Source organism: Camellia sinensis, chromosome 2 (genome assembly GCF_055761805.1).
Source record: "Camellia sinensis isolate YWXY chromosome 2, ASM5576180v1, whole genome shotgun sequence".
In the NCBI taxonomy this organism is placed as follows: domain Eukaryota; kingdom Viridiplantae; phylum Streptophyta; class Magnoliopsida; order Ericales; family Theaceae; genus Camellia; species Camellia sinensis.
In genome coordinates this window covers 25,198,209-25,221,226 of record NC_138962.1, presented here as the reverse complement: position 1 = coordinate 25,221,226, position 23,018 = coordinate 25,198,209, and the positions used below count along the sequence as shown (strand labels likewise).

The window sequence follows — 23,018 nt, the reverse complement described above, 5'->3', positions numbered from 1 at the left end:
ATGAAATTCATTATAAAAAAAAATTATTACAATTGAAATTGATGTAAACAGCAATAGTAATATGTTACTCTGTTTGACAGTTATATGTTACTTTGTTTGACAATTATTCTATTTGACAGTAATATGTTACTTTGTCTTATAATAACATAACATTATCCAAGAAAAAAAAGAAGAAGATATTTTACTTTGTCATTATTCAATTATGTGCTTTCTTTTTAGAAAGTTTATGAAGAAAAATAAATGGGGCTATCATTTTCCCCAAACAATGGTTCAATGGGTGGTTTTGACTAAATTTCTTAATTTTTATTATTATTATCTAATTTTAAATATAAATTAACTTTAATAATAAATTGAGAAAATTTTGAAATAATGAAATATTGGAAAAAAATGAAAATTTAAAAGTCAAAATTAAGAAGTGGCCTATTTTGTCAACTAGGTTAAAAGGCAGTTTTTTTTTTTATTTGTTTGACTTTTTTTAAGTTATTTATTATTTTTTTATTTTTCTACACGTTTTTATAAAAAAAAGTCAAAAAAAAAAAAATTCAAAGAACTAAATTTTTTTCCCTAATTCCAAAAATGAGGCAATTTTTTGTTTGTTTGTTTGTTTAATTTTTTTAAAAAATATGCAAAAAAAAAGAAAAAAAGAAATATACTATAACCTAAATAAATCAATAAATCAATAAGTCAATAAATTGTCTGTTTTTTTAAAATTGTCAAAACACACCTAAACAAAGGCGACAAAGTGTAATTTAAAAAAAAAAACAAAAAAAATAAAAAAAATTGAATCAAAAGTGTGGAAAAATAAAAAATTTATGAATCAAATTAATTTGAGGACAAAATCGATAAGGGAAAGGCGTAATTTAGCAGAAGACAGGCCCTCGGAATTTGATTGTTGTGATAGAGCGAGCTGTGTGATCGAGCGGTGAAGACGCTGGGATCGTGTGAGTCGCAGATCATCGGAATGATACGAGCGGTGATTGTGATGAACGACCAAGGCAAGCCTCGCCTTGTCAAATTCTACGATTATCAGGTTCCTCTTTCTTCCCTCCCTATTTGTTTCCCTAGAAAATCAACTACAAAGAAAATCTTAGATTTCTAATTATTGATCAAGGATTTCAGATCTGATTTTTAATTTCTTTGCAACTAAACTGTTCTAAAGTTCCCTATGTTGATCGATTGTGGTTTGAATTGTAAGGTTAGCCTGTGGAGAAGCAACAGGAGCTGATCCGGAGTATTTATGGAGGTTTTTAGGGTTTCTCTCTCATCTCTGGCTTTTACCTTACATATTTCTTTAGGTTTTGTCATTTTTTCTGTTCAATAATTATGATCCATCTCGTATTTCACAGTAATGTTGTGTTGCTTTGGTTACACTGAACAATTGCCATGGAGTTGGGGTTTATATTGGGTTCTAAGCCAAGTTACCTATTTTGGTAGTAGTTTTCGACTGGTTCTGCAGCATTATTTTCTTTTTAATAAAATTCTTTTTGTGTTCTGTGATACTTCATTTGATTTCACTGTTGATTTTTGTTAGATTATTAAAAATTATTTGTTCTACATTGTTAGTGAACTAACTAAATCAATAGTGTCATATATATACATGTATACATGTATTTCAACATATGCACACAAATCTGATCTAGAAGTACTGTATGCTCATAATGTTAGTAGGGGTGGGTGTGGATCGGTTGCGGTCACGAAACCTTCAATCCGTCATCCGTCCGCTAGATTGGCGGATTGAAAAAAATCAATCCGCATTCATCCGCCGGATTGGCGGATGTGGATTGGCGGATCAATACGAATCGATTTGGCGGTTGAAAATTTTACAAATTTAAAATTTTCAATATAATTTAATTGTGCATTTCCTTAAAAACACTACATGAGCAATGCAATATTCACAATCACATCTATGTGTTATGAAAATAACATGGGCAGTGGGCATAATTAAAAACAATTGTGCATCCAACAAACAACTTGGGTAGTGGGCATCAAGGTTTTAAAAAGCGGCCGCAACCGTTACGTGACGTTGTTACATAACGGTTGTGGTAGTTATCGTCACCCGTTATGGCTGCTTTTGCGGTGTGATTGAGATTCACAGGTGTGTCGGCCGTAGCCGCTGTCGTAGCGGTTGTAACGGTGCCGTAACGGCCGTAACAGCCTGTTACGCACCGTTACGTAACGATTCCGAACTGTTTCTTTCGAAGAAAAAAAAGAGAGTTGAAAATGGGGGAAGAGAGATAGAGAGAGAACAGGAAAAATGAAGAGGGAAGATGGAGGAGTAAGAGAGAGAGAGAAGAGGGAAGATGTAGAATATATTATTGATTTGTTGAAACTGTAAATGCTATTCTAATCAGTTGCTATCACTCAACCATTTTTTTTGTGTGGGTCTATCTATATATTGTTTGAAAATAATAATAATAATAATAAGTGTGGTTATTATCTATTTAGCTTGATTAAAATATATATATATATATATATTTAGATTCTTATTTATTCTCTTATTTTTGTCATTGTTTATCTTATATATGATAGGTAGTGATTGATTTTTTTGTAAAATCTCTAAAAGCATAACACCTATAGTTATATATCAATACATATTTTGTACATGTCAATTTTTTTTGATTAGTTTATTTTATTTTTATTTACAAGTTATCCAAAAAGATAATGAATATTAAGTAATCCAACCCACCCCCCTTCCCCCCACCCACCCACCCACCCACAAAAAAAAAAAAAAAAAAAAAAAATCCATATAATTTAATTTTTATATGATTACATTAGCATGTATAATTTATTTTTTAAAACTATTCAAGTTAAAATTTGCATATGCTTCCACAAGTATAATAATTAAAAAAATAATTTTATACATCTAAGCCCAATATATATATTTTTTTGCTACAAGCGTAATATGTATTTATGACATATAAAGTCATTAATGATTAAAATAAAATGTAAAAAACTCATTTTATAGTGATTTAAAAATATGAAATTTATTGGATCATACTTAAAAAATTACAAAAATTGATTAATATTTATTTTAAAACCAAATAAATGTGATTATGGAAAAAAAAAATATGCGTATCGGTAAGTTTTTTTTCCAAATTGTATGAAAAATAAAAAAAATTCACCATTTCGGTTACCACAACCGTTACGCTACGGCCTTTGCATACCGCAACCGCGCCACCGCCACCGCCACCGTTATGGCGACCACAACCGCTTTTCAGAACCTTGGTGGGCATAATCCAACAAATTAAAGTCATCCAAAATGAAAGTTATGAAAATATTCGCAATCACATCTATGTGTTATAAAAATAACATCTTATGAAAATAACTTGGGCAGGGGGCATAATCCAACAAATTAAAGTCATCCAAAACAAGAGTTATGAAAATATGGACAATCACATCTATGTGTTATGAAAATAACCTGGGCAGTGGACATAATCCAACAAATTAAAGTCATCCAAAACAAGAGTTATGAAAATATTCACAATCACATCTATGTGTTATGAAAATTACCTGGGCAGTGGGCATAGTCTAACAAATTTAAGTCATCCAAAACAAGAGTTAAAAAAAAAAAAAAAAATTACAGTCATCCAAAACATTGTGCATCTAACAAACATTGTGCATCCAAACAATAGTATTACAGTCATCCAAAAAGAAGTAAAAAAGCAATTCATTTCCGTGAGTCAAACCATGAGCCATTTAAACCTGGGCTTGAAAACACCAAAAAGTCTTAAACTCAAAACAAGTAAACATATGTGAACAACATTTACCAATGATATTAAACTTCAATAAAACTACTCTCCGGACTTGGGCTTGAACATGAACTTGATTCCGAAACAATTACACATAAAATACAACATAACGAAAACATGTGAAGTGAAGATAATGAATCTTAAATAATACAAAATAAATGAAATTTAAAACAAAATAAATCATTGTATATTACCCGAATCATATTGTTATTCAAATTCTTTAACATCATCCATTGCTTGTCGAAGGCATAATAGAATGTTACTTCGGAGCCAATTTTGTGTACAAACAAGAACCTCCACCATCTTGAGAGCAAGTGAACTACGCATTGAAATGCCACCACTGCTGTTCCTTTAATTTTTTGTGATTGTTTGTGAATCTCCACTTGATTGCAATTCATGAATCTATTAAAACATAAATCACAGTGAAGATAAAAAGAACAAGTACAAAATATCAAAGACAAAACAGAAGCATAAAAAATGAAAGTGTATAGTATTAGTAGAGATCTCAAAACAAATAAATCTGAAATTGAAGTGAGGGATTCCAAATTTCTCAAACCATCATTTTCATTTACATTACACTCATCACAAGTCCAAACAAATAATGATTTTGTCTCAGTCAAGAATACAAACATTATTGGAGAACTCAGAAAATTAGAGGAACAATCAAGGTTCTGAAAAGCGGTCGCGGTCGCCGTAACGGTGGCGGTGGCGAGGTTGCGGTTGCGGTTGCGGGGTGTAAAGGCCGTAGCGTAACGGTTGCGGTAACCGAAACTGTGAATTTTTTTATTTTTAGCACAATTTAAAAAAAACTTACCGATATGCATATTTTTTTTTCATGATCATATTTATTGGATTTAAAATAAATATTGATCAATTTTTGTAAATTTTTAAGTATGATCAAATATATTTTATATTTTTAAATCACTATAAACTGAGTTTTTTATATTGTATTTTAATAATTAATGACTATATTATACAAAAAATTCATCACTAACTATTATATATAAAATAAACAATGACAAAAGTAAGAGAATAAATAAGAGCCTAAATATATATATATATATATATATATATTTATCAAAAAATAGATAATATTATTATTATTATAAAAAAATATATAGATAGACACGCACAAACAAAATGGTTGAGTGATAGTAGCTGAATAGAATAGCATAGGTCTTACAGTTTCAACAAATCAATAGCATATTCTTCATCTTCCCTCTTCTCTCTCTATCTCTTGCTCCTCCATCTTCTCTCTTTATCTTCTCTCTTCTCTCTATCCCTCTTCCACCATTTTCAGCCTTTTTTTTGTGTGTTTTTTTCGAAAGAAACAGTTTGGAACCGTTATGTAACGGTGTGTAACAGGCCGTTACGACCGCCATGGCACCGTTACGACCGCTACGGTAGTCGCTACAGCCGACACACCTGTGAATCTCAATCATACTGCAAAAGCGGCTGTAACGGGTGGCGGTAACCACCAAAACCGTTACATAACGGTTGCGGTCACTTTTTAAAACCTTGGGAACAACAGATCAATCGTATAACAACAATCTTATGGTTTCTCTCTCTCTCTCTCTCTCTCTCTCTCATTAGAAGGATTTTTCAACCACACTTTATCAGAGAAAGGATAACCCAAACAGATTAATCTAAACAGACACAACATGTCCTGTCCCTAGTGTTGAGTCTACATTGGATATAGCCATCCATTGCAAATTGAATAAGAAGTCCAACAAGTCCAATATACAATGTAATAACAGAACAGATTAATCTAATATTTTTTTCACTCTTGGATGCAAATTAATCTAATATTTTTTCTATGAAGTCCCTTACGAAATCCATTGCAGATAACAAGAAAATGAAACCTAACCTCTGTGGTTTTCTCTCTATAAGCTTGCTCTCTCTGTAAGTTTCCTCTCTTTGTGTGTGTAGAACCCTCACACTGTGAATCTCACCACCTCCCTAGTTTTAGAACTGGAACAAAACAAAACAAAAAAATAACAGATTAGACTCTAAAAGAGAGGTTTTCGAACTGGAACACACAAAAAAAAAAAGAAAAAAAAACAGATTACAGATTGAGGAGAAGAAGAGAAAACATAGGTTTTCATTTTCATCTTCGAACTGGAACAAAACAAAAAGGAAAATAATTTTTTTTTTTAAAAAAAGAAAAAGAATAGAATAGATTAGATCGCCTTCGAAGTGGAACAAAACAGAACAGATTGAGGAGAAGAAGAGGAAAGTAGAGGGAAAAAGAGAAAAGAAGAAGAGAAGAAGAGGAAAGAAGAAGAGAAAAGAATATCTCACCTCGATTGCCGATTGTCGATTGCCTTTCAATGTAGATCGTTGTTCGCCGTTGTTGGCAGGACGATGGAGAAGATTGCCGTTGCTGTCAGTAGATGGGTAGGGTTTTTTGGAGAGAGAGAGAGAGAGAAGAGATAGAGAGAGGGAGAGCTTGTTGAAGAAAAGAAAAGGGCTGAGAGAGAGAGAGTGTGTGTGTGTGGTGTCTCTGTCTGGGCGTAAAAAATGTAATAATAAAAAAAAAATTGAGAAATTACTTTTATTGTTTTCATTTTTTGTGTAAATAAACACTTTTTTTCCCTTCTTTTTTTGGTTTGTGTGGACAAATATCTATTATTATTATTATCTTTTGATTTTCCTAATCCAACAACAACAAAAAAACTTATTTTACGCTCCGTTTGTTTGGACGGAAAATATTATATTTTTTTCAGAAAATGTTTTATGGAGAAAATATTTTTCTATGTTTGGTGGTGGTTTTTTGGGGGTTGGGGGGGGGGGGGGGGTTGTGGTGGCAATGGCTGTGGTGGTGGAGGTGAGAGTAGTGGTGGTGGTGTTGTAGTAACATTGGTAAAATTTTAGGCCAGAAGACCTTTTCTGCTTTTTAAAAGTGGAAAATATTTTTTGCCCAAATAGGCTTGTTTTCCATTGACATAGAAAATGACTTTCGTTTAGCATTACTTTTCCTGTCTTTTCCATCCATCCAAGATCCAAACATAGAGTAAATCTTGTTTTATAAAAAAATAGTTACTATTTTTTTAATTTGAATAAATTATTATTCATTAGTGTGTGTTTCATTATTTATTTATTTATTTTTTTCACAATGCAGTTCTGTGCAGTAGGGCTGAGAATGTGAGCAACTTTATTCAGGCTGATCCCATTTTTGGACTAGTATGTTGTTTTCATCACTCTACTTTTTCTATTATATATATATACATTTATCATTGATTAGAGAGCATCATAGTTGGCAACAGCGAGTAAATGTGAACTGGTTCAACAATTATGTTGTAGACAGATCTGTAAACAAAATATGTTTATCATGCTTTTACCAGAGTAGGTTTTCAGTAAGCTGAAAAATGGAGTTACGATTACTGAACAATGTTGTTGGATTAGGTAGGATACCATTCATTGATCAATTTGACTTCTTTAAGCTTTTAGAATGAGAACATCTCCATATTTTGTTATTGATCATGATATGAAGGTTCCGTTGGCTCCATGGTCCTGCTGTTTTTGTTTTCCTATTCAGCATGCCTATTGTTCCTCCATTGGCTTCTCAGGACTGAGAACTAGTAATGCAACCATACTCACAACTTCTGCATATAACTATATTTGAGGTCTGTAATAATCCAACCATGAGAATAAGTTGCTAAAACTCAGATTTGCAGTGACAAATTATAATTAGTTCCTTCAAAAGAAAAAACAGTGTAACTAGTTTTTTCTGTTCCCAACTTGCTTGGAGTGAAAACGACTTTTCTTGTAAAAAATTAAGGGCAAACTTCACTTTGCCCCTTGTGGTTTGGGTCATGTGCGGTTTACCCTTTAATGTTTGAAAATGATCACATAACTTCGTTGTGGTTTGTGGACTAAAATGCATCGTTAGGCCCATTAATGATTTGATGAAAAAGACTAAAATACCGTTGTGTTTTGGTCATTTGTTTGGAAGGTAAAGTACATTTTAACCCCCCGTGTTTTATACCATGTGTGATTTATCCCATTTGAAAATTGAAAATGAGCATTTAACCCCCTTAAATTTGCCATGTGTTTCACACTTATTGTTAAATTGGACGGAATGTTAATGGTGCATTTCAGTCCACAAACCATGTGGGGGTTATGTAGTCATCTTCAAATGTTAGGAGGTAAACTGCACATGGCCCAAACCACAGAGGGATAAAGTGAAGTTTGCCCAAAAATTAAATTTAGAATATTACTCTAAATTGTGAGTTGGCTTGTTTTTGTGTTGATGGCTTAATAACCCCCTTGGCATCCAAGTTACATGACATGCTTGTCATTTTTTTTTTTTTTTCTTAACTAGTTCCCAGTTAAAAGAGCTAGTAAATTTATGTTTCTATGGTCCCTTACTTGCAGGATGCTCGGCTTGTATACAAGACTTATGCCACGCTATACTTTGTATTCATATTTGATAGTGCCGAAAATGAGCTAGCAATGCTAGATCTTATGCAAGGTACATGGAAAGATTATCCTCAAATATTAAAATACTTAAAATTACTTCAGGGAAGGTTATAAGGTCTTGAAGGGTGTACAAGTTTACCAAAATAGCTAATTGTTACCATAGGAGTGCTTTTTGTAGTTATAAATGATGTTCAAGGTATTTTAAGGCTGAACAACTCTAAGAATAATAGCAAACTGGCGCGGGCACCGGTTTGTTCATCTCTCAGTCATTTATTCTCACATTCTATAATCACCACACATTTTAACAAAATGCATACTGATCCGACCTTTTCTAAGAGATGTGATTATGCACCCATGGTTTAGGTCATGTCCTTCAGTTGAGGGGTCTTAACTCTTGGGTGGGCATTTCCTAGCTGGATGGTCAGAGCTTGTACAATTGTACATGTCATAAATTGCGTCTTCCTTTTTTTTGTTTCCATGTTCCATGCATTTTGATTCTAGGTTAATAGTATAACTTATTTTGGTATGCTTTCTTCTTGTTGCCTGACCTTCTTAAGACGCACTTAGACTTCCAAGGTGATTCAGCTGTTGCTCAATCTGTAATTGTGTGGGTTTTGAGTCAAATGGGAAGCAAGAGTAGTCAATAATTTGTTTACATATCTTGAAAGTACTAAATAACATAAACAGGCTTTTTCTTGGATGTCCTGAAAGAACTTAAGAACTGGTCAATAGCATGATACGTATTTACTTTTCACTGCCACATTGTTTTCTAGTTGGATATCTTGTTTCCTTAAACTTTCTGGCATTCGCAGTTTTTGTGGAGACATTGGACAAGTGTTTCAGTAATGTGTGTGAGCTCGACATTGTCTTCAACTTTAACAAGGTTGGCCTCGCTCTTTTCTCTTTATCCAAGTTCATGTGAAGGAGCATGTCTTTAGCAAAGCAATTGAACTGGCTTTCTCAGTTTATAATGTACTGGTCGGGCTCTGTGTGATTTGTTTTCACAAAGGTAGCACATCCAATGAGCTGATCATCAGTAACAGAGACCTATTTTGGCTTTTCTTGGGATTTCCAGAGGTCCACTGTCCTATCATCATTTCATGTTAACAATTGGGATGTGGATTCAACCTATGGATTAGTCTGCTAAATTTTCAGTTTTACAAACAACTTATGAAATTGTTGGTGGGAATAGCATCTTGATGAGTTAGTATTATTAATTAACCTAACAATAAGAATAAGCAGAAGTCAATGGTTAAAAATCAATGTTGACTTCTTCAATGTGGAAAAGTTCACTTTCAGTGCATACTATTCATAGTCTTTTGAGCTCATGAACAATGCTAGCTATTTTTAAGTCTGAACTAGGTGTTGCTGGTGTCATTGCCCTCTTTTATGCATAATCTTTTCCAAACTCTCGAGATGAAATCTAGCAATATTGTGTCACCTTTATGTGAAGCTGGCAAGTTGTTAACCTTGAATGTGCTGTCCTAGCCTATGTCATTTTGACAAGTGCTTACTCAGCTTCTGTAATTTTTTAAAATATATATATATATATACATATATAAAGCTCCCTTTTCTGCTCTTCTACATTTGAGGACCTTCTCTCTTGTTTTATATATTAAGTACAAGCATGCATGTGCTAGCATGTGTATGTCATGTTCAACATTCGGCACTCAGTGGTCCAGTAACTGATTTGGCAGGTACATACTATTTTAGATGAAATTGTGTTGGGTGGTCAAGTTCTTGAGACAAGTTCTTCAGAAGTTATGAAGGCTGTTGAAGAAATCTCAAAGTGCTCTCTCTCTCTCTCTCTCTCTCTCCCCCTCTCTCTAGGCCAAAATAAAGTCCATGATACTAGCTACTGATTTTCTGCAGGTTGGAAAAGGCCTCAAATACAATTCTGGTTGTCCCAAAATCTATTCCTGGCTGGCATGCTCGATAGCACATGACTTCTCTAGTAAGCTCTTACCAGAATAACATTTTACATAGGTTAACTTGCAAGATTTCACTCCTTTAACCCTTTGATTTGACAATACTATAGACTTGAAAATAATCAAATCTCTCATGTCACTGGCTACACATGATCTAGGGAGAATTATGTGCACAAAAATGTGAATGTATAACTCCGTTTCGTATACAGTGCTAAAATGCATGATAAATGCCTGCCTTTCTGAAATGAAGCTTCTCGAAAAGAATGGACTCGTCATTATTGATGTCGCTACCATTAACATGCAATTCAAATGTAGATATCGTCTTCTTTAAAAGTCAGAATAATCTTGTATATAATCCAGATTGGACACATCAGTTCTGAGGATAAACAACATGGACTTATTATTTAACGATTTAATTTCCATAGGACACCAATCCATGTTATGCAAATAGCAATTTATCATAATTCTTTCATCATGCTTCAGTTGGTATTGACAATGAAGATTCAATAAAACTTTGATCTTTTACTTGAATCACTCTGCCTTACATTCACTATGTATGCCTTTATGCTTCTTTTGTGTATGTGCCCGTCAAAGTTTTGCTGAACACTAGTATGTAAATAGGAATGTGCCTATTGGAACTTCCAATGCTTGGAAGGAAAATAATAGAGTAATTTACAGATAATGTTAGCAACCAACTGTGGATTCTATAATTAGTGTTTCAAAATTTGTTTGTTTATTGATGTCTATGAAATTGATGCTGATATAGGCAGGTGGAGGATGATAGAAGGAGAGAAAGCAAGCATGCTGAAGGAGAACAAAAAGGAGCAACACAACTTAGATTCAACCATAGAAAATCCAGTGTAAAGCTTTAACTTCACTTGGTCTTTGGTTTTTGGGTACCTAAAATCTTGAAGAATAGACACTGCTTACAAATTTCGGAAACTATTGAAAAGAGTTGTGTTGACCTTTTTCTGTGGTATCACCTGACTTTGCTCTCCTCCAGCCCCATGTGCCGGTGCTCTTAATTGTGATTGATATATTGAACTTTGTACTGATAAATTTCAAAAATTCTTGAATAGTGTCATAAATGTGACTCGAGTGATATGGCTGTCTTTGTTGTGTGGGTTATTTTAAGCATATTGTTTATCAGACTTTCAAATTGTTGCAAGGCTGAAGCCCTTCTACTGGGCGGGACTCAACAAAAAGTTGGAAAGCAGTCCGTCTTTCGGAACTCCCAAATGCTTGTGGGGACTTTTTTTTTTTTTGGGTCTTGGTTGGGGATCCTCTGAAGTTTGATTTGGAGAAATGCTAGACTTTGTTTTAGATCTATGAATTCACTGACAGTTATATGATAAGGGAGTCAAGTCTTATATGACTGAGTGTATGACAAATGACACTTATCGTGTCACATCATTATGAGAAAGTTTTTTATTAGTCTCAATCATTTTTTCTTTGAATAGACGTGTATCAAAAAATTGTTTTGGCCATCCATGTGATATTATACAAGCAAAAATAATATCTAATTCTAAGTGCAAATATATCTTATTCTTTCCACCATGTTTTTGCAGAGCGTGTTTGAGGAATGACATCACTGTGTGGTCAACTCGAAATTTTTTACACCAATGCTTGGTAGCTCGAATTTTTATAGTCTGAATGTCTTAAAACGACGTCGTTTTGATACATTTGAACTATTCGGATTATACAAATTCAAGTTATCAAACATTTTTTAATTTTTTATTGTAAGAAGAGTGACACCATTGTGTATGGTTAACTTCAATTTTTTTATATTGTAAGAGAAGAGAAATGTAAACAGATATCTACAAATCTCTTTTAAAGTAATCTTTTTTTAGGAAAGTCAGCAAAAACCATCGCTTAAGGGCTCAGATAAAAATAACTATTAACTTCCATTCAAAGCTTTTGGAAAGAAAAAAGATCATTAACATATTATGAATGACCAATTTGCATGAGAGGTCCCATGGTCTAGTGGTCAGGACATTGGACTCTGAATCCAGTAACCCGAGTTCAAATCTCGGTGGGACCTTTTTTTGCAACTTCTTCCGAGTGTTTTTTAGGCAAAAATTAGATGACAAATACACAAACTCGACCAAATGAAAATCCAATTCAAAAATGAGAAGGCTGAATGATTACAATTTACATTCCATGAGAAGAAGACCGAAGTCACAAAGATCAATTACAGATAAAAATTGTAGCTTGTTTCAACCCACAAACAAGCTCTCAAAAACCAATTTAGAACAAAACCCACCAATTGTACCCTCTCCCCTCTGACCGTTTTCCTCCTCTAACTCTTCCTCTCTCTCCACAAAAAAACAAAAGAACAAAAAATTAATAAAAAAAAAAAAGTCTCAAAACACAAACAATTTGACTTGGCTGTTCAGGGAAGCAAAATAAGTACCTCAAACTTAAAATATCAGTTTCTCTTCAGGAGGCTATGCAATTTTTGGACATTCACGAGGGTAAGAACAAAAATGGATTTGCAACCCCACATACCCTAATTTGGAGGAGAGAGTGTACCGGGGAACCAACAAAGCAAGGCACGCAAATGGGGAGCCCCACTGTATTATTAACAAAGAATCAAGAACAATTAATCTCCCTCCTAGTCCTCATTTGGTTTCTCTACATCTTGCTCTTCAGATGGTTCCGGAAATATGTCCTTTGACTGTCGTCTAGTCGATGATGATTGATCGCCCCCGCCATTCTGACCACTTCCCTGAGACGCTGAAGTTCCCGACTGTTTGAAACTACTTGCACCTTCATGTTTGCTAGCGGGAAGCGCTGACATGGCCACTACATCTGATGAGCTGTGACGCCAGCTTCCGAAAAGAGCGGCATTCCAAGACCCTCTAGAGGAAGTCGTTCTCAACCGGGCAGAGCTAGTGTGTTCTTCCCTCACTACCTTCAATGGGTTTTCCAAAGCTTTTAGGATGTATCTCATGAGTGGTCGCCTTGAAGGCTTGGGATTGAGGCAAGATCGCGCAACTATAGCCATAGCCCATACTTCTTCTAATAAATCTTCGTCAATGATTAGAGATGGGTCTAGGATATTTGTCACGAGTTCCTTGTCGTATATACTTATACAAGGCAATGTTGCTTCCAACCACTCCTTCATGTTGGAGTCACTTGAGGCACTGAGGCCGAGCTTACCAGTTACCAGCTCCAGCAACACCTTTCCAAAGCAGTAAACATCATAGGCACATGTAGCTGTTGGTAAACCTGGTGATTTCCAAAGGAAAATAGTGAGAAACAAAGGTAAGAGTAAACTCTGCCCATGGTGCTAGCTTTAAACATAGTTCAGGTATGCGTATGTATGGTTAATTACCTTAACTAATCTAACATGAATGGAAAATCAACTAAATGATACAACCCAAATGCAAATGCAAACTCCCGTGTATATCAACTCTCAAAAAAATGATGGTCCCAAGCATCTAGTTATTCTGTGGGGTAACATGACTCAGTAGACTAGGAGGAAAAATGAAAAGGTGAGGAAACAAGAAAGCCACATTGGAAACTTTGCAGTTCTTTGCCAGAGTGCAACACTTGCGCATTTCGGTAGGAATTTGGAAAAGGAAAAGAAAAGAAGAGGGAAATGGAGAAATATAGCTTATATATTTTATTCACATTTCCCTCACTTTTTCCTTTCTCTTCACAAATCATTACTCAAATCCTAAATCCAAACACAACCTTAAGGGCCAAGATGATTTTAGAGCTTCAATATGGAAGACCACAAGACAAAATACTCGAAAACTTCCTAAAAAGCCACAATATGAACCACATAGAACACATACTCCTCAAAGCATTGATTTATACAAGACTCTGCAAACTCAACGAAAAAGTTGGTTCATGGTAGTTCTCTTGATGCTATATATCTTTAATGATATCATAACTTCAATGGTTACAAGTATGGAGACTGACTTTGTCAATGCCCAAAAGCTACATACCACTGAGTTGATATAAACTTGACCAAGCAGCCTACCTCGGCTCACTTTCAAGCTTACACTTGGAATTTGAAGATATTTAACCACTTATTTCAACAAATAATGGGATGGGATAACAAGAACCACTACGTTTGTGCATGGGAATACTTTAGAGAGCAATTTACCCAAAAAAATTGTGCCCACCTGAAGATAATAACCCACTCACGAATAGGTTAGTCAAAAAGTCAACCTGGCTTACTCCTTCCAATAGCCTCAACTCCATCCCACTATGTACAGGAAACAGAACTACTCACTTATGTCCCAAACTATCTTGGCAAAAACATTTTAGTAACCTAACTTAAAACTAAAATTAGGAGTAACAAGTTCATAGGAGATTAAGGTTGATCTTGTCATAACAAAATATACTTGAGAGAATTATATTTCTCATCTGGCGCTAGAAAATCAAAATTGATTCTTGCACTTCTCATCAGAAGGCAAAGCTTGACAATTAAATGTCTCACAGGATCAAACTTGCTTGATTCCCCATGCAAAGATGTAATCTCTCTCTCTGGATGAAGTTTTTTTATTTTTTGAGCTGGTTTTCCCTTGACAGAGATACAAGCAACTTTCATTACCAAATGCATTATTGTCCTAGAAGCAACTCAATCAATAACTAATCCTGTGGCAAGGAAGGATTTTCAACCATACAGAACAATAGCCCACACTTATTCAGGTTTGATGTTCGAGTGACAATAATTGCCAAGTGCCATATGCAGAAAGACAGGCCATCTATTTTATAGTCAATAAGTGGACCTCACAAGCCAGCACTTCACTACTTCTACTCAAATATGCAAAACGTATAGAAAAACACAAAACAAAAACCAATGGGTGAAATTTAAAAACATCAGATTGTACGTACCAGAAGTGCCTTGTTCAGATGTTCTGCACAAAACCAAGAGAAGAATTTTGTTACAACCTCAAATAAGCAAATATAAATACCAAACATGGCTTTGATTTTTGAAAAAGTATTTCTATTCATTTTCTTATTTGAAAAGGTAGCTAGATGCTGAACTAGTAAATAATACAACAAAAGTCTTCATTAACAGGAACAGGCATATACAAGTTGGAGTATTGGTTGTTAATGTTAATTTGAAGAACATCAAAACTATCAATTCCACGGAAACAAAAAAGGTAGTGATGCCATTAATATGTATAATATAAAATGATGCATGTGAATCTAACAAAAAAACTTGTTTTAATTGGTAAATGAGCCATTAAACCATATCTACCATAGGGTTAATAACAGACGACTCAGTTACATGGACTCTTCTAAATGTGCGAAGTATACCCATGTCAAACACTCGACACTTTGACAAGGGTATGGGATATGTATATGACATGTCTAGTTGATCATGCAGCTATTAAAGCATGTCCAGTTATTGAGTTTACAATATGTTGGTGTCTAAAGCTCCCGTATTAAAATGTTCTACATTACGTCATAAATGCCATTTTACTCTAGAAAAGAAAATAAAATAATTAAGAAATATGAACTATGTTACATGGACTAGGGTATGCTTGTCCGATGCGGGTGCATGTCTACGGGTCAGACGCATTAAACTCCAAATTTTAGGATACACGAACTCGGTGAAAAGGGATGGATACCGGGATACGTTGTCTAAATGGATATATATATTTATATATGTAAGGTAAAATTTATTTATGATACATCATATTATATACACTGATTTGACTATTAAGTTTAACATATTGGTAATAATTTTTCTTCCACTTTCCATGCAATGGTAATCTGCCACTTTTGAGGGTTTGGCTTTGTAGTCTCTTAGTCATATAGTTTTTACGAATAATATTTTAGGAAGTTCATTTTTACTTCTTCATTTTGACTTTCGCCCCATGTTTCAGTTAGGAATAGTATTGCTAGTTATTGCTGCAAAGTTTGCTAGGGGTCTATATGGAGATCATCTTCTTCTATAAAAATGTAGGTTTCTCTGAAGCAGCATATCTCTCTTCTCAGCTCTATCTTCTTCAAGTTCCCAGTCTCTAAAAGATTTAATGGCTGAGTACCCTCATTTAGATAGTCAATCATTTAAAACCAGGTAAACCTATAGTAAAACTAATTATCACGATTTAATGGCATATCAACTCAATTCCTTTACTTATACTTAGAACAAAGTTAGGTCATTCATAAAAATTCAGTTATAATCATATTCAACTTGTTAGAGTAACATTTGAGTTAATGTTGGAACACCATGAAATGGACTTCGAATCTAGAAACGCAAGGAGAGTGCACCCACAATAAGTACAAAGTTCCATAAACTCAGACCTGAAAGAAAATGAACGATCATTACAGAACATGTAAGATTGTGTATGTTATGTAGTATCTAATACGCCTCATACAAGTGTGCCTAAACCATAGTACAATCAATAATAACTAGTTTTGGGAAAACATAAACCAAATAGATGTCACATACAGAAGATTGAAAAGATGGTCACGGTTCAAAAATCCACACAAGTAATTATAGGAATAGAATACATACGTAGGCAACCGCAGCAGCCTGGTAATCATGCTTTGATGGGTATCCCCTTCTTGAGCACAGGCCTCACTCAGGCTTCCTAGCCGTACTTCAAATTTATCATCAAGAAGTATACTGCTGGCTTGAACATCTCTTCCATAACCAAAAAGATACATGTCATTACTTGCACCAAAAGGTAAAAATTCTTCAAAGCAAGGTAGTCAAGAATTCACGAAATGCATAGACAAAAACATTAGTTACACCTCCCTCCCTCCGTCCCTCTCAAATAGTGGAGATACAATGGCTGAATCAAACAGTTTGACAATATAGTTACACCTCCCTCCCTCCCTCCCTCCCTCTCAAAAACAAACCAAAGCAAGGACGTCATAATTAAATTAAAGGTTGATACATGAGAGCATATGCTTAAATGGTAGCACATATTGTAGTGTGACTCGGACCGTGGATAGGAACGTGACATGAACGGGACCATGGTACAAGACATACTCTAGATGTGGTACAATGGGGTTGTTTACATAAATAAAGATCATGTTATTAAGATGTAACAAGGAATTTCTGAACATAAAAGGGATTTTCTAACAATTTGACATTTAGTTACACGTACTCTAAAATGCAATTCTAGTTTTACAGTTTCTAATATCCAAATCAGTCAAGTAAAACATATTTATTTTTAAGTTGAGCAATTGAATGGCCTTTTCTGGATCTTCTCTGACCAAAACTCAACCTTTCTAGATTTTGATTCATTTTATTTGATGCTTCTTTTATAAGGAAAAACATAAAATAAATAAATACGAAAAAATTTTCGTTCAAAAGAAAAAAAAAAGGAAAAAATGTTTTATACATATGTTTTGGAATGTACATTATAATCTTCAAGATACAAGGTTTAATTTGATTAAGTTTTTCTTTCCTGTCTTGTACTATGTCATCTACAGTTTTTGCTTGAATGTCAAACAAGAAGTAAATTAATAGCCTAATGTTGCTCAGAGAACATTTATATTTCTAAAAAATTGTAATAAAAAACAAATGATTTGCTCCAAACATGACACAACATACGTTTCAAAGCTTCTCAATCAGCTTTTCTTAACCAATACTTGGCTGTCTTTTAATAATTTCCCTCTAAAAAAACATACCATGTTTATCATTAAATTCTAGCCAATCCATTATTACCAAAATGGAAAGGATAAGCAGGCAGGATACAAGAAGGGAAACACGTAATGCAGTAACTAACTTTGGAATCAAAAGGAATCTTCTGGGAAAATGTTTTTAATTTATGCTTAAGGGGACACTTATAGAGAAAAAGTAGTATGAAATGCTAGAAAAGTCGTAGGAGAAAGCAAATGTAAACTTCAGCGCTAACCAAAACAAATTTTGGTTAGACACAGATGAAAAACAGTGCTACAACCAATGATCTGTTGGTTCAGTGATAAGGAGCTTGTCCACCTCGCTCAACGCCTGGGTTCAAGTCTCCCCCATAGCGGATTATTGGGGTTACATCTACTTCTTAATGCCCAGAGTACGCTGGAACCTTAGCTTCAACTCAATGTAGGTGTGGTGTTGGTTTCGGTAGATGTCTGTGGGAATTAAGGGACAATGTTCCCTGACGGATGTGTAGAGTAGCCTATTTGCACATCCATTTTTTGTACCCAAAAAAAAAACAATGCTACAGATTCTCACCCACACACGCATGCACAAAATGTTGAAAAGAAAGCAAAGGGAAACATTATGGGAAACATGTTTTTCTTACGTTCCTTGGCATTTTTGGAAACTAATTTATAATCTTCCCACAAATGTTGGAAACATTTCTAACATATTTTTTTCCCCTTGATTCAAGTTTTGTCCATCTTCTAAATCAAGCTTTTGGGGTAGCACTCTTGCCTTGTTACTTGGATTCGGTATGCATGTCAAGCGTGGTCCAATTCCTATGTGTCACATTTGTCTAATCCCTAATCTTAAGGGATCGCGGCGTGGAAAAAGTATCAATATTACCATTTTTTCTTGATCTATCTTAGATATAGAAGTTTTATATGTGCATGCAAATGCTCATTAGACGTGGATGCATGCACCCTTTCTGAACTAACACGTGATAAACACTTTTGGAAGGAAATTTAAGAAGCTTTAAGAAAGAAACGCTTTTATTTTTTGTGTGTGTGTCAAACACTTGACGTATTGTAGCAATAAATGTAAGTCTGGTCATGCCCAACATGATTGCTCTACACTTCATGAACTGTCTATGTATTGCATTGTGATGAAACCAAAGGTGGAAACTTATTTTCTTATATTCATGGCAAAGAGAAGGGTAAGATGTTTATTTTCACCATTATCCTACAACCATAATAGTCTCGGTGCAAATAACAACATCCCTTCCCTTATCCAACAATTAGTACCTTATTTAAATAACACCCTCTACATTCCTGACCAGACAATTAATACCTTATTTAACGCTCCAACATGGGATAACCCAGAATAAATGTGGCCATAAAGTAGTCTCCATTAAGTAGTATCCACTAGTTGCTTGCCTTGTGTAGGTGATGGGTGCAATGTCAATATTAACTGTAGGGATCCTGAGGGTGTGTCTAGCACGTGAATAAGTATGCAAAAGGAGTTTCAGGTCTGACAAGAGATTAAACATGGCAAAGACAACTTTTACAAGAATCGAAGTTACTGAAGTAAGAAGTTCCAATGGACTCTACAAAATAGTATGTTTTGTAAGGTGACTTAGTAAAGCTCTTGGCAAAAAGAAAATATGACACATGTGCATCATCACATGCAAATGGCCAGTATTACACCAGAACAACTGGCAAGAAACTAAGAAAATGGCAGTAATGACAAGGCGTGTAACGTAAGCAAGTCCTGTAATACCTGTGCACGAGGGGAGGATTACATTCATGATGTAGATAAGACAGTCCCTCAGCAGCTCCTATTGCAATTTTCAATCTCGTTATCCAATCCAGTGACTGCAAAGAGTCATCGTCTGAATTCGTTTTCCTGTACAAAGAATTTGACAAGTCCCCATTTGGCATATATTTGTAAACCAGAAACTTCTGGTTCTCATTCTCGTTCTCTAGGCAATGTCCCAGAAGGGGAACCAATCGGGTATGAGAAATCTTACTGAAAAAGTCTAACTCCAACATGTATGCTTCCTTCTTGACTGAGCGCAAATCAATTTTTTTGATGACTACAGGAATCCCACCTTCGAGAATTCCACGGAAGAGATCGCCTGAATGGCCATTTTTTATTAGGTTAACATCATTGAAGTTATCTGTTGCCTGGAGAATCTGCTGATATGTAAACATTTCCCCGAGACTCGAAAAGTTTAAAGACAATCCCGGAGGTGGTGGAGTTCCGGCTGCAGGAACAGGCCCCACACCAATCGCCCTTTGATTTGTAACGTCTCTCTTGCGGGTACATACAATCAGCAGTACCACCACAATTACCAAAAGTGCAATAAACCCTAGACCGCCCAAGACTCCTCCCAATATGATCCAGTGTTTGTGGCTCTTCTGTGCTGGCTTAGCTGGAGAGGGCTGAGTGGCATTCGGTAGTCCAAAATTATCAAATGTCAGTCCCCTCTGAGCATAAAATGATGTACATTCTGCAGCACTCCTCTGATTTGACGAGTTTTGGAGGCAATTCCCATCGAGGGACGCATTACCACGAGCATAATCTGGAACCCTACCCTCAAAATAATTGCTAGACAGATTGGTAATATTGAACCTCCTGAGTACCGATGTGAGAAGTCCATAAAACATATTCTGAGAAAGGTCCAATACTGCAGGAGTGACACTAGCATTAGCACTTATATTGGGTAGAGCACCAGTGAAGTTATTGTCCGAGGCATCAAGAATACGCAATTCAGGCAGTGACCACAATATGTCAGGAAGATTTCCAGTGAAATTATTGTGATTCAGCATTATAAACTGCAACCGAGTCAAGGCAGGAAACAAGATACCTGGCAATGAACCAGCAAGTAAATTGTTCCTGATAACCATCTTCTGCAAATTCCTTAACCCTCTCAAATCCACGGGAACTGACCCAGAAAAAGAATTGAAGCTGAGATCAAGGTCAACCAAACTAGAAAGGTCACCGAGTTCAGCGGGTATCGAAGAAGAAAGACCATTATTAGACAAGTTCAAGAATTGGAGCTTGGAGAGAGTCCCAATGACCGGAGGAATTGTCCCGGACACGAAATTCGAAGACATGTCCAGTAAAGTAAGATTCCCAAGAGAGGCAAATGATGAAGGAATAGATCCAGAAAGCAAATTCTGCGAGAGATCAATAACTGAAAGACTTGACAACTGACCCAAACTAGGTGGAATTAACCCAGTAAGACCATTATTAGATAAATACAAAGCAGTAAGATTAGTCAAATTTCCGAGACTAGATGGAATAGCACCAATAATAGAACAAGACCGAAGATCAAGAACTTGGAGAGAACCGAGTCGGAGACCAAACCAGTCAGGAATTGGAGAAGGAAGCAAGAACCTAGAAGCATTAAAAGACATCAAGAGAGTGAAATTCGACAAATAATCAACAGCGAATTGGGGGTTTTGAGAACCAATTCTAGTTCTCTTAAACCCTGAAATATTGATCCCAATTACTCTACCATTCCGACATTGAACACCAACCCAGTTCGAACAAGGATCAGATTTTTTCGGCCATTCTTTGCTTCTCAACCCTAGCGACGATCTGAGTTGAATCAAAGCGAACCTCTCAGTTCGCGAACTCAACGGAACAACCAGTTGTTGAAATGTAGAGTGAAACAGAACGAAAAGAAAACCTAGAACAACAAGAACACTTCGCCGATCCACCATGGTTATACACTACCACTAACAACAACAACAACAATGTCTCACTAATCTTTGAATCTCCTTCATATTCTCACTGATTCTGAATTAAAAAACAAATAGGGGTTTCTTGATATATACATACATGCATTTCATTACTGTAGAGCTATATAAAGCTCTTACCTTAATTGGATTCTTCTTCAATCATCTTTTCTTCTTTCACTTCTGGCATATTCAAACCCCATCTCTCTCCTCTCTCTCTCTCTACAACTACTCTCTCTTTCTCTCTCTACTTCTACTACTTATTTCAGTTTCTTCAGTTGACGAAAGAAAGAGAAGATTAGGATTCGATTAAAAAATTGGTCAGAAAATTTTATTATAGTTTTAGAGAGAGAGAGAGAGAGAGAGAGAGAGAGAGAGGGAGTTTCTAGAGAGAGAGAAAGAGCGGTGGTGTGCGGGCTGGTCAAGAAAATAGCTATCTATCGCTCTCTTCAAAAGGACTTAAAACACAACTGCTACAGCTTTGGCTTCGACGGAAGGCGGCGACAAAAATAAATAAATAAAAAAGGGGCTTCTGTGGAGAACAGAGTTGGGTATGTAAAAAGGTTTAGCTTATCTCTAGACCGTAATAGGATGGGAAGATATTGTTAGATTCGTATAGATCTGTTATGAGTTTTATTTTAATAATTTAAATTGTGTTAAATATGTAAAATTTATTAAGTATTATATTTTTGTGAAAAATTATATTGATCAGATATCGATAGTTATGTAATTAAATTAGATTTTTGTCAACTGTTTATTTTTTATTATCAATTTTATTTTATATAAAACTGATTTGATCACGCAGCTATCGATATTTGATTAACTTGATTTTTTACAAATATATAGTATACGATAAGTTATATACATTAAACAATTTAAATTATCAAAATAAAACTCGTGATGAGCTCTCATAAATTCAACAATACTTTTCAATCGGAGCACAAACTTAAAAAAAAGCCGGACTCTATATTAAAAATGTGACATTTATATGTACGAATAAAAAGAGCTTAAATTCTAAGTCTTGGGATTCTGATCTTTGCCATTACTTTGCCGGAAATGGAAAAGCACTTTTGAAGCGGTCTGAAACTGTGGATTTGGTTGGGTCCGAACCCGGTGGGTAGTCCGATAATACCGCCCAATACAGCTCAGCTTAAACAACTACTACTGCTGTATGTAGATGTACTATTCCTCTCTCTAAATCTCACTCTCTACAGTTTTCAAATGTTTGTATGTTTTTTTAGGTTGTGTTTGGTTTTGACTAAAACAGCTGTGTGTGTTTTTTTGGCTATTTAAGTTTTTTTTAAAAAAAATATTTGTTTTAGACCAAAAATGTGAACAGTTAAAACAAAAAATTAAGGCCTCAAATAATTTTTTCACTAAGAAAAAAATTATTTTGACATTTACCAAACGTATTAACAGTTTTAGGAATAATTTTATCTTTAAAAAAGTAAAAGAGCACCAAAAAAAAAAAAAAAAAAGCACTTAAAAAGTAATTGTAGCTTTTAGTGAGTTTTATTTTTCAATTTTTATTTTTTTAATTTTGAGTTTAGATTCTGTTCAGACTTGTGAATGGATTGGACCATTTAATTCCTCCAATGCGAATTTGTTATGT

General features: G+C 34.9%; 2 protein-coding genes and 1 non-coding gene across 17 annotated transcripts; 2 read left to right on the top strand and 1 right to left on the bottom strand.

The window, feature by feature from the left end:
- The first annotated feature begins 684 nt into the window (after window positions 1-684).
- On the top strand, window positions 685-11,187 carry LOC114285744 (AP-3 complex subunit sigma). Of its 15 annotated transcripts, none has more exons than XM_082904405.1 (9): window positions 685-1,030; window positions 1,196-1,243; window positions 1,347-1,430; window positions 6,871-6,932; window positions 8,127-8,223; window positions 8,984-9,054; window positions 9,869-9,960; window positions 10,044-10,125; window positions 10,866-11,187. In XM_082904405.1, the coding sequence occupies exons 3-8, from the start codon at window positions 1,349-1,351 to the stop codon at window positions 10,108-10,110; spliced, it is 471 nt and encodes a 156-aa protein (XP_082760531.1). In that variant the 5' UTR covers window positions 685-1,030; window positions 1,196-1,243; window positions 1,347-1,348; the 3' UTR covers window positions 10,111-10,125; window positions 10,866-11,187. The 15 variants fall into 15 exon arrangements, with proteins under 15 accessions (XP_082760531.1, XP_082760511.1, XP_028084628.2 ...); XM_082904412.1 differs by having other exon boundaries at window positions 700-1,030; window positions 1,196-1,252; window positions 10,870-11,187; XM_082904361.1 differs by having other exon boundaries at window positions 707-1,030; window positions 1,201-1,243; window positions 10,870-11,187.
- Window positions 11,188-12,068: 881 nt separating this feature from the next.
- TRNAQ-CUG (transfer RNA glutamine (anticodon CUG)) lies at window positions 12,069-12,140 on the top strand. Its single transcript has one exon. It is a non-coding gene; the product is annotated as a tRNA-Gln (tRNA).
- Window positions 12,141-12,199: 59 nt separating this feature from the next.
- On the bottom strand, window positions 12,200-21,978 carry LOC114285740 (putative LRR receptor-like serine/threonine-protein kinase At2g16250). Its single transcript, XM_028228820.2, has 4 exons — window positions 19,440-21,978; window positions 16,587-16,715; window positions 14,951-14,973; window positions 12,200-13,330 (listed from the first exon to the last, which is right to left on the bottom strand). The coding sequence occupies exons 1-4, from the start codon at window positions 21,389-21,391 to the stop codon at window positions 12,714-12,716; spliced, it is 2,721 nt and encodes a 906-aa protein (XP_028084621.2). The 5' UTR covers window positions 21,392-21,978; the 3' UTR covers window positions 12,200-12,713.
- Window positions 21,979-23,018: the final 1,040 nt, after the last annotated feature.

What these genes read in the sequence shown, in the direction of transcription:
- LOC114285744 (XM_082904348.1), top strand. Translation starts at nt 962, where the DNA reads ATGATACGAGCGGTGATTGTGATGAACGACCAAGGCAAGCCTCGCCTT. An exon ending in AAGCCAAGTTACCTATTTTG is followed by an intron (nt 1,431 to 6,870) that starts GTAGTAGTTTTC and finishes TTCACAATGCAG; the next exon opens with TTCTGTGCAGTAGGGCTGAG. An exon ending in CTGATCCCATTTTTGGACTA is followed by an intron (nt 6,933 to 8,126) that starts GTATGTTGTTTT and finishes CCTTACTTGCAG; the next exon opens with GATGCTCGGCTTGTATACAA.
- LOC114285740 (XM_028228820.2), bottom strand. Translation starts at nt 21,391, where the DNA reads ATGGTGGATCGGCGAAGTGTTCTTGTTGTTCTAGGTTTTCTTTTCGTT. An exon ending in AATCCTCCCCTCGTGCACAG is followed by an intron (nt 16,716 to 19,439) that starts GTATTACAGGAC and finishes TGGTTATGGAAG; the next exon opens with AGATGTTCAAGCCAGCAGTA. An exon ending in AGGCTGCTGCGGTTGCCTAC is followed by an intron (nt 14,974 to 16,586) that starts GTATGTATTCTA and finishes GGTTTTGTGCAG; the next exon opens with AACATCTGAACAAGGCACTT.